Source organism: Heterocephalus glaber, unplaced genomic scaffold (genome assembly GCF_053883595.1).
Source record: "Heterocephalus glaber isolate CG9 unplaced genomic scaffold, H.glaber_assembly_v1.0 deba00001428, whole genome shotgun sequence".
NCBI lineage: Eukaryota > Metazoa > Chordata > Mammalia > Rodentia > Bathyergidae > Heterocephalus > Heterocephalus glaber.
Genome location: NW_028258293.1, coordinates 16,017,930 through 16,035,183, shown reverse-complemented (window position 1 = coordinate 16,035,183; position 17,254 = coordinate 16,017,930). Strand labels below are relative to the sequence as shown.

At 38.1% G+C, this 17,254-nt stretch overlaps 1 protein-coding gene across 3 annotated transcripts in view; it reads right to left on the bottom strand.

The window, feature by feature from the left end:
• Window positions 1-647: 647 nt before the first annotated feature.
• The window catches only part of Rras2 (RAS related 2), a 64,698-nt gene continuing 48,091 nt past the window's right edge, over window positions 648-17,254 (bottom strand). For 2 of the 3 annotated variants that reach the window (XM_004851464.3, XM_087211616.1), the window contains exons 2-6: window positions 12,397-12,484; window positions 11,372-11,474; window positions 10,985-11,093; window positions 3,002-3,120; window positions 648-1,329 (exon numbers count right to left, since the gene is read on the bottom strand). In XM_004851464.3, the coding sequence (XP_004851521.1) occupies window positions 1,242-1,329; window positions 3,002-3,120; window positions 10,985-11,093; window positions 11,372-11,474; window positions 12,397-12,484 (507 nt within the window). In that variant the 3' untranslated portion in view covers window positions 648-1,241. Of the gene's footprint in view, window positions 1,330-3,001; window positions 3,121-10,984; window positions 11,094-11,371; window positions 11,475-12,396; window positions 12,485-13,228; window positions 13,259-17,254 lie in introns of those variants that run through there. The other variant, XM_087211615.1, reaches the window with a different exon arrangement.

The following is a 17,254-nucleotide window of genomic DNA, read 5'->3' as shown; positions in this document are numbered from 1 at the left end:
AAACAAAATCAGAAACCATCCACAATTATACTAAATTGTCAATCAAAGGTTTTACACATAATACTTGACACAGCAGTCAATACCTAGTGGGGGGTCCTGACAGCGACGCAGTCTTGTCCTGCCACTCTCTAAGGGGAAGGTTTCTCGAGTAGGGACGCGACTGGCTGAAGGTGGACACAACCAGGACCAGACTGGCAAGTCAAACTTCTACCACAGTTTCTGCAGTTTCCATTTTTTCTTTGTCAGTTAAAAGTGAACAGTGAGAATTAAATACTTATTTTTACATATACACAGGGTATGCTGTGAAAGCATATTTGCTTACAAACATATAAAAATACTTGTTAACTAGTTTGATAAGAAAATAATGTATAAAAGTATATACCAAAAACATTAATCCTCTCTGACTCTGGAAAGATCAATTCCACATTTTATATCATATCAAACAAAAAGTTTTACTTTTTTTGAATCCCTTAACCAGAAATACTTGAAAATGAAGACAGACAGAAATTACTCATTCTTACCATTAGCAAGAGTGTGAAAAGCATTAAATTAAGAAACTACAGTGAAATGCCTAAGTCCAGAATGGGTCCAAATACTTGGCCACATAGAATATTATCATCTTCAAGAGGAGGAGTAATAACAAAGGCTTCATTAACAGTTTTTAATCCATAAATACAACAGACATTTTGGTATTTTTGGCCACTGGAAAACAAAAGCTGTAGCATCAAGAAAGGTCTGAGATGTCTCACTTTTGTAGATTTCATTCAGTGTATTTAAGGTTAGATAAAGTTGACATCAAAATTTTTAAGGATAGGCAAAAATTCACATTTAAAAAAAAAAAAACCCTTATGTTTCTATTTAGAGTAACAGTAGGCAATATGATTCCAGAAGTTAAAAAGTATTTCACAACCTATGACTTCAGCTTGGCAAATAACTTCAGTTCCAAAACTGATTCATCCCTAATAAAACGTAAGCCCTTAAAAAAAGAATGTGTCTATGTATGTAGACAGTATTTTAAAGGAATCAGATAATCTCTGAAGCAGCCTTAGTGTTTCCTTTAAATTGATCTGGAAAGGACCATTGTATTAGCTTCGTGGAAAGAATTAGCCGGCTTCTTGGTCTAAGGCTAACACGGTGATCATTTGTCTAAGGCTAGAAAGGTACCAACATGATGTAAACCACAAGGAGAGGAGGAGATGAGGGCTTTCCCTGGCAGTTGGCAGCTAAAACTGAAGGGATTCTTAGAAAATGACACAATGGCAGCCTTTCTTGTCTTTCTCTTTCCGTGTTGGTTCTGGTGAAGGAGGACATTCTTGCTCTTGAAATTTCCTGTAAGACAGAAAAATCTAGATATCATTGCCTACCTGGTAATGGATTATTAGAAATGCAACTTAGTTTTGGACAAGTTCTGCTTAAGTGCATACGCTTTTCAATGTTCAACTAGGGATCAAAGCAAATTTTTAAAAGAAAAAAATAAAACAAAGTACATAAATGTTTCAAAACAGGCATAAACAGAGTCATCTGAGTTGGTTTCACAGGTGACCCCTGATTCATATGAGATGCTGGACTCAGTAACCTCCATGCTCCTGTCCCAATGTGAAATTCCTCAACTCAATGGTGTACTTAAATATAAATACCTGTCCCCAGGTATAATATAAAATGACCATTACAAGGTATACACGCAGTTCTTATTCCCAACAACCACTTATTAAACGAGTTGACCTCAGCCTGTTTTTTAGAAGAGAATAATAAAAACCTACCTTGTACAGCTCTTATGAGAATCTAAGACCTTATGATGTTTAAATATGCCTAATATAGGTGCCTAGGTTTAAAACATATACACACACACACACACACACACACACACACACACTTAACTTCTACCTCCTTTTCTCACTTCTGGTTAATGGATTAAAAATAGATTTTGAGGGGCCAAAAGTAAGAACAGTTATTTCAAAAAAGCAGCAATAGTTGTTTCAAGAAGGAATAATCAATCAGTTGTTTAACATTAAAATGGAACTGGGATGCTGAGAAGGATAAAAACAAAACTTTCCAGCTTAACAATTTATAGTTCTATGGCATTAATTATATTCACACCACTGTACAACAGTCATGGACTGGAATTTTTAACAAACTACTATAATAAAAAACTAAAACCTTCACTTTTCCTTCTCACAAAGAGAATCCTCTGACAAGGAGCTAGCAAGCACAAGAAGCCCATGGCTCACTCATGTCAGTTCACCTGAGATACACAGGGCAAAGGTGCCTACTGCACACTTCTGCCCAACTAACTAGCAGAGAAATCCAGCAGATAGACAGTAGAGTGTGAAGCAGAGGCAAGGCCAGGCCACAGAGACTCAGAATAGTCTAAGCAAGGGCTGCCCTCGCAAAAGCTGAAGCAACCTTGTCTTCCGGGCATGCAGCATATGTGATGACTCTAGCAAGCTCTATTACCTGGCTTCCTCTTAACCTAGGAGCCGGGTAAGAAGCAAACCAAAAAGGACAGATTCTGGAATCAGAGTTTCAAGTTCAAGCACCAGCTTTGCCATTTGGTATACCTAAGCTTGGACAAGGTATTTAACTTCCCTGTACTTTCTTTTATATTCATTTTCAAATGAGAAAACAGATGTATTTGGGTTGCTGGGTTGTACAGTAAGGAAGAAATATAGTAACATACTTAATGCTGCAGCACACTGTGACTGGTACATATGTGAACACCACCCAAGTGTCACCCCTGCTGTCATCACTAGCTTCACACAACCACCACCTTTGTCAGCTGTATTTATTCTTTTCAAAAATCTCTATAAGTACTTTTTACTTCCACATAACTGAGATGCTGTTTACTAGACATACCTAGGATATACTATGTACTTCATTAAAATTTAACAAGCCATGTACATCAATCTCTATGAAGGAATTGCTCCTATTTACAATTTCTTTCTTACTAAAAACGTTTAATAGCAATTTACTACAACATACTTTTAGCATGTATTTTGCTTACCTTATAACCCGAACAAGTTCATGGAAAGCTTGATCTACATTCATCCTAATCTTTGCTGATGCCTCCATGTATGTTACCTTAAGTTGCCGTGCTAACTGTTGTCCTTCCTCCTGTGTCACCTGAAATTTCAAGAGTTGTGTTTAATCTACACTGCTAGCAAATACATCTGTTCCATCTTACTCTGGCTGCACATCCGGCTGTTGAGCCAGAGTCAAGTTGTTTTATCATAAGATGAATTAGCAGACTTTGTACTTCAACACAAACTGAACCAACCCCCATATACACACACACAACAACGCCAAACAACTTGTGGTGGAAGCGGTCAGCCCTCAAAATTCTTTGGTTCTGTGTAAGTGGGTTCAACCAACTGAAGATCAAAAATATGTGAACTGAACCGTATTAAAGATGTGCAGGCTTTTTTTCTTCTTATTCCCTAAACAATACACTGCAACTATTTATACATCATTTCCATTGTATTAGACATTATAAGTAATCTAGAGATGATCTAAAGTATACAGGAGAATACGTGCAGGTTTATATGAAAACTGCCACTTCATGCAAGGGACTTGAGCAGCCAAAGATTTCAGTGTCTGTTGGGAGCCCTGTTCCCCTATGAGTACTGAGACCTGCAGATTACACCAAATGTGTTTACCCAAAGGTAATACTATACTGTGGGAAGGAAAGGCACCAAAGGGCAGCAAAAGACTGAGAAAGTTTCCTGGAGAAAGTGACACCTAAGCTAAGAACTAAACACAGTTTGGAGTTGGTGGGGTGGTGAGGTGATAAGTGTTCCTGAAAAAGGATGTGGCACGAAGAGCTCCTTCTGAGTCTGAGGAACCGAGAAGCCTGGCGCAGCCAGGAGACAGCACGCAGAGAGCGCAAACGGAAAGGGATGAGGATTGGAGCGTTCACTTCCAAGGCCACAGGGGCTCCTCCCCTCGCACTCACTGCTCCCTCATGACCAGGAGACACCCGCGCACACGGAGATGAGGAGGGCCACGGGCCCCACGACACCTGCATTTGGCGGTGCACAGCAAGAACAGTGGCACTGCTGACATAAAATGCAGGCCAGAGTAAGAAAACATTAATTGACTCTGAGAACCACATGCATTGGGCACTTTTCAATGATGAACTTTCTTAACAAGGGTCATAATTTGTAAATATTTTATACTTGGAGACATTCTAAATTCGTCTGAGAGTTCTGAAAAATCCAATGGTTTTTCTACACAATCATGTCACTTGTTAGTACAGACAGTTCCGTCTCTTCTTTTCTGACATTATTTCCTTTTCTGGCCTCACTGCGCCCTGTGCAATGACAGAGGAGATGAAAGCAGCTCTCCCACTTGTCTCTGATCTCTGGGCAAAAGCACTTTTACCTTTTACCTGGAAGTGTGTTGCCACTTGCAGGCTTTTTACTGTGGATGCCCTTTATCCAGTTAACACAATTTCCCACTATTCTGTCTCTAAAGTGTGCTTATCAGAATGGGTGTTGATTTTATCAATTTTTTTCTCTATTGAGATAACCATATTATTTTTCCTTTTCAGTCTGTTAACACGATAAATTATACTAACTTGTTTTAAACATAAAACCAACCCTCCACTCCTGGAATAAACTCTACTTGAGTGATGTATTGGCCTTTTTATATATCATTAAATTCTATTTACTAAAATTTTATTAAGAATTTTTATATGTGTGCTCATAAGAGAAACCAGGCTGTGGTTTTCATGTCTTTGGTTTGGTTTCAGAGTAATGATGGTTTCATGTAATAAGCTAGAAAGAATTCTCTCCAATATTCTCCAACAGTTTGTACACAATAGGGAGTATTCCTTTTCACTGCGTATAATTCACCAGCAAATCCATCTGGGCTTGGGATTTTCTTTGAAGGAAAGTTTTTGTGACAAATTAAATTTATTGGATATACAGAACACTATTCAGCTTAGCTTAGCTTTGTTTTTGTTTGTTTGTTTGTTTGAGACAGGGTCTTGCTATGTAGTTCACCACACCTGGCTTCAGCTTATCTGATTCTTGAGTGAGGTTTCATAGTTTGTGCCTTTCAAGGAACATGGCCAGTTCATCTAATTTATCGAATTTTATCAGCCTTAAGTTTTTTGTAGCATTTCTCTATTATCTTTTAAACATCTATAAGATGTAAAGTGATGATTCCTCTCTCATCCCAAATACTCAATTGTGTCCTTTTTTTCTTATCATTCTGGCCAGAGGTTTGTAAGTTTGAACTGATCTTCTAAAAGTCCAGCTTTTAGTTATTTCTTCTATGGTTGTCTTGTTTTGTTATGGGGGCGGGGGGGGGGGTGTTTCTGCAGTACTGGGGACTGAACCCTCAACCTCAGCCCCGCCACTGCCATTATTTTCATTTTTAGACAGGGCTTCTCTAAGTCACTAAGTTGTCTGGGCTGGGGTCAAATTTGTGATCCTCTTGCTCCACTTCCAAGATTGCTGGGATTACAGGCATGCACCACCACATGACTACTTCTGTGATTTTTCTATGTTGTTTCTATTTTCTTTTCTTTTTAGGTGCTGGACCTTGCTCATACTAAGTACTTGCTCCACCACTGACCCCCACAGTTTTTCTATTTTTAGGATTACATTCCTACTTCCCTTCTACTTACTATAGTTTTAATTTGCTTTCTTCTAGTTTAAGGTAGAATTTAAGGCCTTCAAATTAAGGTCTTTTTATTTTCTAATACAGGTATCTAGTATTTATTACAAACTTCTCTACACTTTTTAAGCAGCGTTCCACAAATTTTGATGTTGTTTTTTATTCACTTCACAATATTTTGCAATCCCCCTTTTGATTTTTCCTTTGACCCAAGTGTTAGTTAGAAATGTTTCCCGATATCTGAAGATTTCCTACATATTTGTTATTAATTCCCAATTTGATTCCACTCTCATCAGAAAATACGTGCTGTTTGAGTCGAATCTTTTTACATTTATTGAGGCATGTTTTATGATCCATTCTAGTTTCAAAAGACTGTGTACTCTGTTGTTGAGTGGAGTGTTCACTAAATGTTACTTGGGAAAAGTTGTTTGATACTACTGTTCAAGTGATCTAATATCTCACTGATTTTCTTTCTACTTATCAATTGTTGAAGTTGCTGAAGTCTGTTAAGTGTTTGTTAAGTGTGAATTTGTCCATTTCTTTTCACATTTAACTCTCACCTCAGGAGTTTTGAAGGTGTTATGAAGGTACATAAATATTTAGGATCATTATGTCCTGATGAGCTGTGGTGATACATGCCTGTAATCTCAAATACTTGGGAGGCTGAATCAAGAGGCTCAAAAGCTCAAAGCCAGCCTGGGCAACATAGCAATTTAGGAAGACCCTGTCTCCAAAATTAAAAGAGTTGGAGTCTCAGTGTGAAGGCCCTGGGCTTGATGCCCAGTACAGAACAAAACAAAACAAAAAAAGGGCTCCTGGTGAACTATTCTATATGTATCATTAAGAAACAACCCTCTTTAATCCCTAGTAATACTCTTTGCTCTAAATTTGACTTTACCTATTTATATAGCCACGTTATTTTTATTATTATTAAAATGGTATGTCTTACCCTCACCCTTTTACTTTTAACCTACTTCTGTATTGAAATATATTTTTTTGTAGGGTTATGCTTTTTCATCCAATCTGACAACATCAGGCTTACAATTGAGGTGTTTACACAATATATAATTTGATCACTGATATAGTTAAGTCATTTTGCTGTTTGCTCCCTATTCATTCCATATGTTCTTTGTCCTCACTTTTATCCTCTTTTTCTTTTCTGCCTTTTGCATTAACTGAATTGTTTTTACAATCTATTTTATCTCTCTCCTTTGTTACACTCTTAGTGGCTGCTTTAGAGTTTAGCATATACATTTTAATTCATCACAGTCTTATTCAAATACTATACCAATCCACATATAGGTTAAGGACCTTACAATCAACTACTTCTCCCTTCTGCTTTATTATAGCCTTTACCTGACAATACAACCTTTAGGTTTTAAACATTCAATTACATTAATTTAAAAAGATTTAAACAACAAAAGCAATCTCTGCTTACCCATATCATATCATTAAGATTCCCGGTGTTCCTCATTCTTTTGTGTTGACTCTGATCTCCTTCTGCCTAAGCATTTCCCTTATGCATTTCTTGTAATTCTAGCTAATGATGAACTCATACTTTGTATGCTGGAAAAATTCATTAGCTCACCATTTTTGAAATAAAAATTTTGCTGGGTACTAAATCCTGGGTAACAGTTTTTCAGTATTTAAAAATGCTGTGCAGCTATGTTCTGACTTGCACTGTTTCCAACAAGAAACAATGACAAATATAACTATCCTTACCTTTGTTCTCTATATGCAATGCTTTATTTTCCTCTGGCAATTTTTCAGATTTTCTCTTTATTGTTGGTTTTAAGAAATTTTATTATGATGTAACGTGTAATTTTCTTGATTCTTGTGCTTAGGGTTTGTTGAACTTGGATATGTGCATTATAGTTTTCATCAAATTTAAACATTTTCAGTCATTACTTCTGCTATTAATAATATTAATGTAGCAGAAGTGCATTTTCATCTCATTGTAGCTTTAAATTCTAAAAGTTTGATTTGAATCTTTTTACACTTTCCATATCACATCTATTTATTGCAGTTCTTTCTCTACCTTCTTGAGTGTTTGGAATATAGATAAAATAACTGTTTTGATGTCTCTGTCCACTACTTCTATCATCGGTGTTATTTCTCAGTCTATTTATTGGTTTTTCTCTTACAATGGATTATGTTCTTCCTTTTCATGCTGGGTAATTTTTGAGTTGGATGCTTGGGATTTTAAAGTAGCATTACAAGACAGTTTGTATTTCCATACTTATTCTTGAGCTTTTTTCTCGGATTTAGTTATTTGGAAACAGTCTGATCCTTTGGGGTCATGCTTTAGGTTTTGTTATAGAGTGCTACAAAAGTATTTAATCTAGGGCTAATCTTGCCCCCTACTAGGCAGAATAAAACCCTCTGCACTGTATGGCCCAATACCCCAAGAATGTATGGGTTTCCACTCTCACAGACTGGAATATGAGTTATTCCTAGACCCATTTGATCTCATGGCATTATTCCCTTTAATTTTTTCAAGTAATTTACTCTGCCAACTTAATACTCTATCCTAAAATTCAGCAACCTGAATACAACAGCATTCCTTTGTTACATTAATACACACACATCCAACAATTACTTCATAATGATTTTGTGCCCCTGTTGCATTCCAACAGGGTAGAAGGCAGGTTTCATATAGCATTGGTATAGCCAAGTTTATATAATTTCTAAATTTACCTTCCCTTTCTACAACATAACATATGTTTATGTATACAGCCTATGAGTCTGAAATGCAAAGCAAATTAAGCAAGTCAAGGAAGACGAGGAAGCATCATAGAGCCACGAATTTAGGAGGGACAATTTCTGTTTTTAAAAATCTGACAATTCCTTCCCATAGAAATAACCCTGTTTGTTCACAAATTCCGCTCTTTCTTCCTATGATGTCACCCTTCTCTCTATGCCTACATTCTCAATTTCTTTCTTACTAACCTTTCAAGACTTGAGCTATCAAAAATTTCCTTCTGCCATTTTAGAAGTACTTTCTCAGAGCTCCCATCATCACATTTAAGGTTACCACTGATAAAACTTAAGCTTTCTTTTCTCAGACTCTTACCACTTCAAGATGTCCTCTGAGGCGAGGAAAGCATTTTCTAAAGCTTAGAAGAATAACAGTTAACTAAATAAACACATTTTAGGTAAATGGAGTATGACCAATTATGTAAATAAGCACATCCTCAAGTAAAAGAGGATTTAAAAAGAAAAAACAAATACTTAAGCTTTTAAGTCAACTTCAAATTATGTATTAATATAAATTTGATATAGGGATGGAAATATATGTTGTTAAGAATTTTGCTATTTGTCTGTTTAATTTTTCTCAAAAAGTTATTTTGGGGCCAGGGATTTAGCTCAGTGGTTTCACTGCCTGCTGTGCAAGCGCAAGGACCCAAGTTCGATCCCCGGTACCAAAAAAATTAAAAAAAATTAAAAAGTTATTTTGCCCTCTCCACCATGCATAATAAAGTAACTAGGATTTTTTTTTTAAAGGATAGCAAATGACCTATTCCTCATACATCACAAGAAAATTTAATGAATTCATGGTCTAGACGATGACAAAACAATCCCACTACTAAGGTTTTTATGTACAGTACTTCATTCTTTTTTTGTTTTTTCCTTAAAAGTGGTAGTGGGGACTGAACCCCCAGCACTGAGCTACATCCCTTCCCTCTTTTTTATTTTGAGATAAAGTCTGGCTAAGTCTCTAAGTCACACAGATTAGGCTTGAATTTGTGATCCTCCTGCCTCAGCCTCCTAGAGTACTGACATTACAGGCATCCATCATATTCACATACTGTATTTTTAAAGCCTGGTTTCACATCACTCTTCTAGGAATCAAGGTCTGTAGAATTTGTACAAAACTGCTTTTGAGCTTACTGATGTAGCATACTTTTAACTAGCAGAAATAGCATTGCTATTTAAGAAGCAGAAATACCACTGCTATCAGCAAAGCAGACAAAAAGAACACATGGAACAAAAACAGAACCCTGTGCAGCCAGAAATCAAGAGACTAAAAGCTACACAAACATACTTTCTAAAGATTCCTCAACCCAGAGAACTTTACAAAGATACCAAAAACTAGGCTTTCTCTCCCAGATATCCCGATTTGGTAAGTTTGAGCTCTTAGAATTATTATAAACATTTGAGATGACTAATGCAACAAATTCACAGACACAGGCTTGGGAACTTCCAAGACTCAGTTTAAAAGCACAAACAAGGGCCGGGGATTTAGCTCAGTGGTTTTGCTGCCTGCTGCACAAGCACAAGGACCCGAGTTCGATCCTCAGTACCAAAAAATAAAAAATAAAAGCACAGATAAATGTAGTACTAGCAGAAGTTCACATTACTGAGTTCATCTGGTACTATATACTTCCAAAGAGAGAACAAAATAAGGGTAATTTTACCTGAACAAATTGGGTTTAATAGGAATAAACTACAACATTTACAACACTCACCTAGGGCTACATGTCAAATTAGCCAAGTTTACAAAGGCAACATTTGTTTTTGAAAATGTCTATTATGTAGAATCACCATATTCAGGCCACATCTTCAATCAGTGGTGCCCAGAGTCATTCACTCAACGAATACTTGCTGAGTGCATATCTTTGTTCTGTGTGCTAAAGACAAATTATGAACAAACTGAGAAGGTTTCAGAGTACCTACACTCAATGTCTTACAAACCTTTCCGATGCATACAAGGCATAAACAGGTATGGCTGGGATTATCTGAAGGCAAAAGGTCTTTTTTCCCAAGGAGTACTAACGACATTCTAAAGCTTGAAGATTCCTGGTGCTACAGCTGACTAAACAACTGGAGTTAGGAAGAATTCAAATATAATACTATAATTCACACTAAAATCATTATCTAAAGAAAAGAATTTTCATATTAATGGTAAATAAATTAGGTATTTGGGTGTAACTTTAAGATTACTCAACTAAATTAGAGTTTTTGGATGCTACCCAAGAAATTACATGGGAATGGAAATGGAACAAATACTTGTAATCTTAAGGAGTCTTCTAAAATCTGGTGTACGGCTGGGGATTTAGCTCAGTGGTTTCACTGCCTGCCACCCAAGTGCAAGGACCCCAGTTCAATCCTCGGTACCAAATAAAAAAAAAAACCCAAAATGCAAAATAAAATTTGGTGTAAAACTGTGTGAAAATTTAACTGCCCCAAATCTTTCTTGTTTTTTTTTTATCTGATGCGACTTCTGAAAGATCCACTGTGCCAGACTCAGCAATAAACATCGAAATGACATGTGGCACCGTTTTTTGGACCAAGGGACTTTCCATCATTCCATTAAATGTATCACTTTATTTACATGGCTTCAAACAGCAAAATTCCTTCTTACCTGCCTTTGATGATCCAGGTCCGCTTTATTACCAATTAAAATCATTGGAAACTCATCGCGATCCTTTACTCTAAGAATCTGTCTTTGAAACTTATAGATTTCTTCAAAACTTTAAAAAGAAAAAAAAAAGTAATCAATTTGGCAAGAATCCGAATTCAGCAAGTTCTATGATCCATTCAATACTTTCTTATTTTTCCTCTTTCTATAAAAACAAGAATTTCCAAATTCAACAGATTGTGATCTAGACAGGGACAGCGGGGTGTACTTTAATACTGGTATAAGGGCCGGGGATTTAGCTCAGTGGTTTCGCCGCCTGCTGCGCAAGCACAAGGACCCCAGTTCGATCCCTGGTACCAAAAAAAAAAAAAAAAAAATACTGATACAAACCTGCCTCTATCTGTGACTGAAAAGACCAACAAGAATCCTTCACCGGTCCTCATATACTGTTCTCTCATGGCTCCAAACTCTTCTTGTCCAGCTGTATCCAAAACTACACAAAAACGACGACAAAGGAAATGGTATATTTGTTTACATTTTATAAACTGCTTCTCTGTAAGGGCAGGCTCTCTTCCCGTGGGGTTCCTCTAGAGAGAGCCACGCACTTAGCATAATAAGGAAATGGCATTCAGCTCTTAATACCTTACTCTCAGTACCAGAGACAATCATATTCTAATGGCAGACAGTTTCAGAGTTTATCTGCATCACTATCAGCTGATTTTGTGGTTCAAATATATTAGCATATCAATTAGGCTAAAAATATCAAACACATTTAGGCAGATGGAATCAGACAACCTCTGAAATTATTTTGATGTTTATCTCTACCATGTAAAAAATTGGAAAAAAGTAAGTTCAAAAAAGAAATTTTAGTTGCACCTCCCTCCCATACCATGCTTTTAGCACAAGTGCTAACATATTTTTGGATCTCTGTGAATAAAAGAATCATGCAAGTTAAAAGAAAAGGCTTTTCTTCTGTGGAGAGGTGGGACGTTCATCAAACACATATGTGGTAAAGCCTGTGTGCTTTTTTATAAATTCTAAGTTAACAAATACTGCACCTTTTCTACAGGTTCCCCCACTGTAACCTTTGCCAAAGGGTAGAAAGAGCTGAGACCTGACGTTTTTTTCCAACTGTCCCAACTAATACATTCCAACAAGTTACAATGACAAGACCAGTTTCACCAGAACAAGATCAATCCAATCACTATTTTATTTTTTATTTACTGAGGATTATTTAAATAGACCAACATGCAGATTCATCATAAAATGAATAATAATAAAACCAAAAAAAGAGGTGGGCTTATTTATATTCAAGATCATCTAGTATTTCAATTATACTGTTTAAAATAGTAAACATCAGAGAGAACTTTTTAAAAATAGGACATGTGAGCAATCAAATAAATACATGTACTTACTATCTAGCCGGGCTGCTCTGTCATCTATCACACATTGCTTTGTATAGGAATCTTCAATGGTTGGATCATAATCTGTTACAAAATAGGACTGTAAAAAGAAAGAAAGAAGAAAAGGCCTTATTTTAAAACTTTCGTTTGCTTTCTTACCTACATACCATGCTAACTTAATCAAATTCCACTTATCCAGAACTAAGTCAAATGGTTCCATTATATTAGCATTTACCCTGTCAATTCTCTAATAAATGAAGTCTCTTTAGAACACCTTCCAGAGTGAAGAAAAGGTACGAAGTATCTCTGAATTCTCACATCTGAAATATGCAGTCTGCCAAGTAGATGAGCTACTATAATTTTTTCATAATTATCTAATGCTAAGAATCTAGAACTCTAGTTCTTGAAAATATAGAAAAAAATTATAATAAATTAAATTTATAAATTATAACTCAGACTTATTTGAATTTAAAATAAGCATCAACTGGGTGAAAGAAATGAAGATCACAAGGAAGGCGAACACTCCAACTCCACCCCACCCTCCTTCCTCACCCTGTCTTACTCCCCATGACCATCAGGAAACATCGCTGCAGGATTCTTTCCCCTGGAGGAACCTCAAGCATTCACCAATATCTTTGGTTTTATCTTAAATGGTATTTTTCTTCATTTATCAAGGCCTCCCAACTATGATCCTGTAAATCACCGCAGCTAAGAATGGGCAGTTAAGGTTCACAGGTAAACTAACCAACTGAGTGCAGTACCTTCACTGCAGGACACCGACACAGCCCTCTTTGCTCCTGAGGAGCCCTCTGCTCCAGCGGGGACTGACTTCCTACCAACTCACCTGCCCACCGCTCATGAACAAAATCCAGGGGAAGGACGTGGAGAAGGCTTAATGCTGGGCACCAGAGCCGGGTGTGCAGGACACGCTTGCTGGCAGCGGGTCCCCTCGCTCTAAGACACAGCATTCTTAAGCTACACCCCTCAGCTTGGTGACGTCTGTTCAGAAAGCCACTCAAAAGCTGTGCTGAACAGGACACAGAGGGACTCTACTTTGGGGAGGGGCCAAAGGAGGATATTAATCTGCCTGCTACCATTTCATTATGTACACATTTTGCACCAACACTTTCTGCATTTTACTCATATTTTAGGAATGACCTTAATCACACAATTCATTATCCATAATCCTATTTCCTCGATAGTTTCACTGAAATGCATGACTTATTAAACAAAGGCTAAATCAACAGCAGAAGCGTTGAGTAGTGAGCCATCACCCTATCAGTTTAAAATGAACAAGTATCAAAACAATCCTTAACTTACTTATGGCACTCACATCCCTTCAAATATAAATGGCAACGATATTCTTTATACTCATTTTTCAAAAATGAACAAAAACCACAGTCTTTCATTAAGCAAGCTGGATAAAGCATGCTGGCTATACTTTTAAGGTTAGTTTGAAGCTGGCTGGTGGCACATGCCTGTAATCCCAGCACTCAGGAGGCTGAGGCAGAAGGATCACCATGAGTTCAAGGCCAGCCTGATCTGTATAGTCATTTCAAGGCCAGCCTGAAATACAATAACTGAAACCCTGCCTCAAAAAAGAAAAACAAATTAGTTTGAGATGTGCTGCTGTACAGTAAACTGATACTTCTTGCCATAAAGTTCATCTTATAAAACATGAATTTCACGAGCTACTCTTATGCCTAAAAGTGATATACTGTCCCTGCCACTCTGGCTGAAAATATCAAATGAATGGAAAAATATTAAACATATGTTTACAAACATCCAAGCCATCCATAATAGCTAGAATTCCTCAAATATGATTAGGTTTTGCAATGCAAGACTAAGGTATTAACATGCACTGTTGGTTTAATCCAACTCTAAAGTCCATTATAATAAACTACTTTTCCTTTTAGTGGCTGTGTGTCTGAATATTTAGGTCCACATCCCTTCTTTGCTATATCCAGTTTTCATAATCCATCTAGAAAGACATCACCTTCTTGCTATACATCAATCTTAAAGGGCCACCCTCATTGAAAGATTCTTTTCTAAGGGACAGCACTCTAGGGCCTGGGAAAGAATCAAACCCTATTCTGGTTCAGGGTGTGGCTCAGTGGTAGAGAACTCACTTAGCACAGCCAAGGCTTGGGGTTCAAGCTCAAAAACCACAAAATAAGGGGAAGGGGTATTCCCCTCTCATAATTTTTTCCAGTAACCAACAGATCAAAATATGCCTAAAATGAGCACTCATTATGTACAGGTAAGAAAGACAACCATCTCCTTCCACCACAAAAACACATTACTGTCGCTTACACTTAGGTACCAGGTATCTGAACAGCAGACCACGGTAAGAAACCAGACCCTGGTGGTGGACAGTTTGGGGTTTAATCCTAACTCTGCTACCTCCTAGCTATGGGATCTGAGGCAAATCTCTCCACCTCTCTGACTTTCAGTTTGTACAAAACAGGAATGGTGACAAAACTCTGTGCAGCGGATGAAATGTGGTAATGCACATGAATTATCAAGATGCCCTGGTGACGATGTTAATGTTAACCATACCAACAACTGTCTTACTTTTCCCATGCAGTTAGATGTCTGAACTAATATTTTCATCCAAGTATAAAGACTTGCTAATCCCAGAAGCAGTTACAGTAATTCCAGTCCTAGTTACACCATGGGTCAACCACGTGACCCCTGGCACTTGGTATCTCAATGTTGTAAATCAAGATAAAAGCTCCCCATCTGGCACTCTGGAGATGTTTTCTGGATCTGGGCATTAATTACATAGGTATAAATAAATTAATTACACAGGTATACATGAAAATCCATAAAGCTATACAACTAAGAGCTGCACACTTTTACACACACGCGCGCACACAGCACTGCACTGAGCTAAACAGCAGAGGCTGAGGCAAGAGAAGGGAAGGAGGGTGGACTAAAGGGCTCAGAACACACTGAAGGGAAAGGAGAGAGGCAGAGGCTGGGGCAAGCACCCTGCTTTTCTGACAGCACACGAAAGGCTATGTGGAGAAAGATCCTAGTCAGAAGAAACAGAATGCCCCCCCATTCAAAGGACAGCTTGTTCAAGTGGCAAAGGGACTTCTGTCACTTTAGCTAGGGTTGGAGAAGCTACCCCATCCAGGCAGGGAGCTACTTCCCTTGATAAAATCTGGTCTGTGTAAAGCTGTCAAAAGCCCTTAATGGCGCAAGAGTATTTCACTGTGATAAGCAGGAATGCTGGTATATCCCTCTAGGTTGCACAAGCAGCACTCCAGTTGGCCTCCTAAGAGAACTGCCAACTCACTATCTTCCTATTCAAACATGCTGCGGTAAAGAGGAAAAGAAGGGTGAAGAGGAACGAGAAGGGGCTGCCCTTCTTCAATCACGGGGTACTGGCAACAGCTCACTTTCTCCGGACGCCCAGCAGTGGGTGAAAGCGTAGTTCCCAAGCTCTGCCACAGGGCGGTGTCCGGTCTACTCACTGGACTGGGGGTTTACTGGCGGTTCTGGGAAGCTCCGTGAACCCAGCCGGTGGGTGAATCTACTAAGGGCTGAAAGGACAGATCGGAGGCACCACTGGGGAAGTGGAAACGGGTATTTCGGAGCACAGCACCCTTCTCAGGAAAGTCTCAGATATCCTCTAAAGGAGCAGGTTGTAGGAAGAGAAGGAGAAGCAAACAGATAAAACAAGTGTGAGAAGACTGATTACTATTCATTTTGGACAGTGTGTATAGGGTGAATATTATTCTATGTCTGAACTTTTACACATATTTGACAAATTTCATATTAAAATTAATCATTTTGAAAATCTTGTGGGCCCTAAGAACTAGAGTGCCAAATCAAGAAAAGAAGGTAAGGGCCAGGGATTTAGCTTAGTGGTTCCGCCGCCTGCCTCCCAAGCAAAAGGTCCCCTCCCACACACCAAAAAGAAAAGAAGGTGAAGGATCCTTTGTTAACACTGAGCTCTCACCTCACTCCAGACCAAAGAGATGACCAAGAAGCCTGTGCTGTTTTCTTTCTTAGAATATTTCCTGGGCTCTTTGCCCTTCCCTCTTCGGTTACTATCGCCTTCCCTCCCCAACACATGTATCTTATATTTTGTTTTCTATTTTTATTGTCCGTTCCTCCTTCCATGTGGCTAAGATGTAAGCTCCATGAGGGAGGGTCTTCGTCAGAGGTAAAGTGACTGCCTAAGCTGACTTCCATACCAATTCCTGGCAAATTTAGAAGTCTGCGGGATTCTCTAGCTCTCCAACTGCGTTTCTCTAGAGTCTGCAAGACATATTCTCCCTCCTGCTTCTACTGCTCCCACAGAAAGTGAGGAGCCCTCAATCACCAGACGTGGTGCTGACCACATGGCCAGTCATTTGTGGTATTACATTTGATATCTTGACAAACATTTTCTCACTTAATTCTAACAAGGATCCTTGCAATAGTGCCTTTTACAGACTTTTAAAAAATGAGGAACAGAATTGTTACTTCTACAAGGTCACTCAATAAGCAGAACTGCAATTTAAATTTAGATCTAATTCTAAACTCGTAGTCTAAGAACTGTTGCTATTTAATAAAATTCATGAAATTTCAAATTTTTCATTCCCTTACAGGCTTATGAAATGAAATACAATAAAAGGGAGGGAGGGAACCAAGACTGCAGTCTTGTCTTCTTGAACTCCTGGCTCAGCTCATCCCTCACCCCCACAACGAGACACTGGGCTGTGAAGCATTCTAGATGGAAAATGCTGATTCCCTGCTCCCCTCCATAATGAGTCAGCATTTCCCTACTATCACTTCTATCCAAAAGATACATCTTATTTTTTAAACCCATGATAAAATAACCCAAAACATGAGATTTCATAAGGGTTTGCTTTCT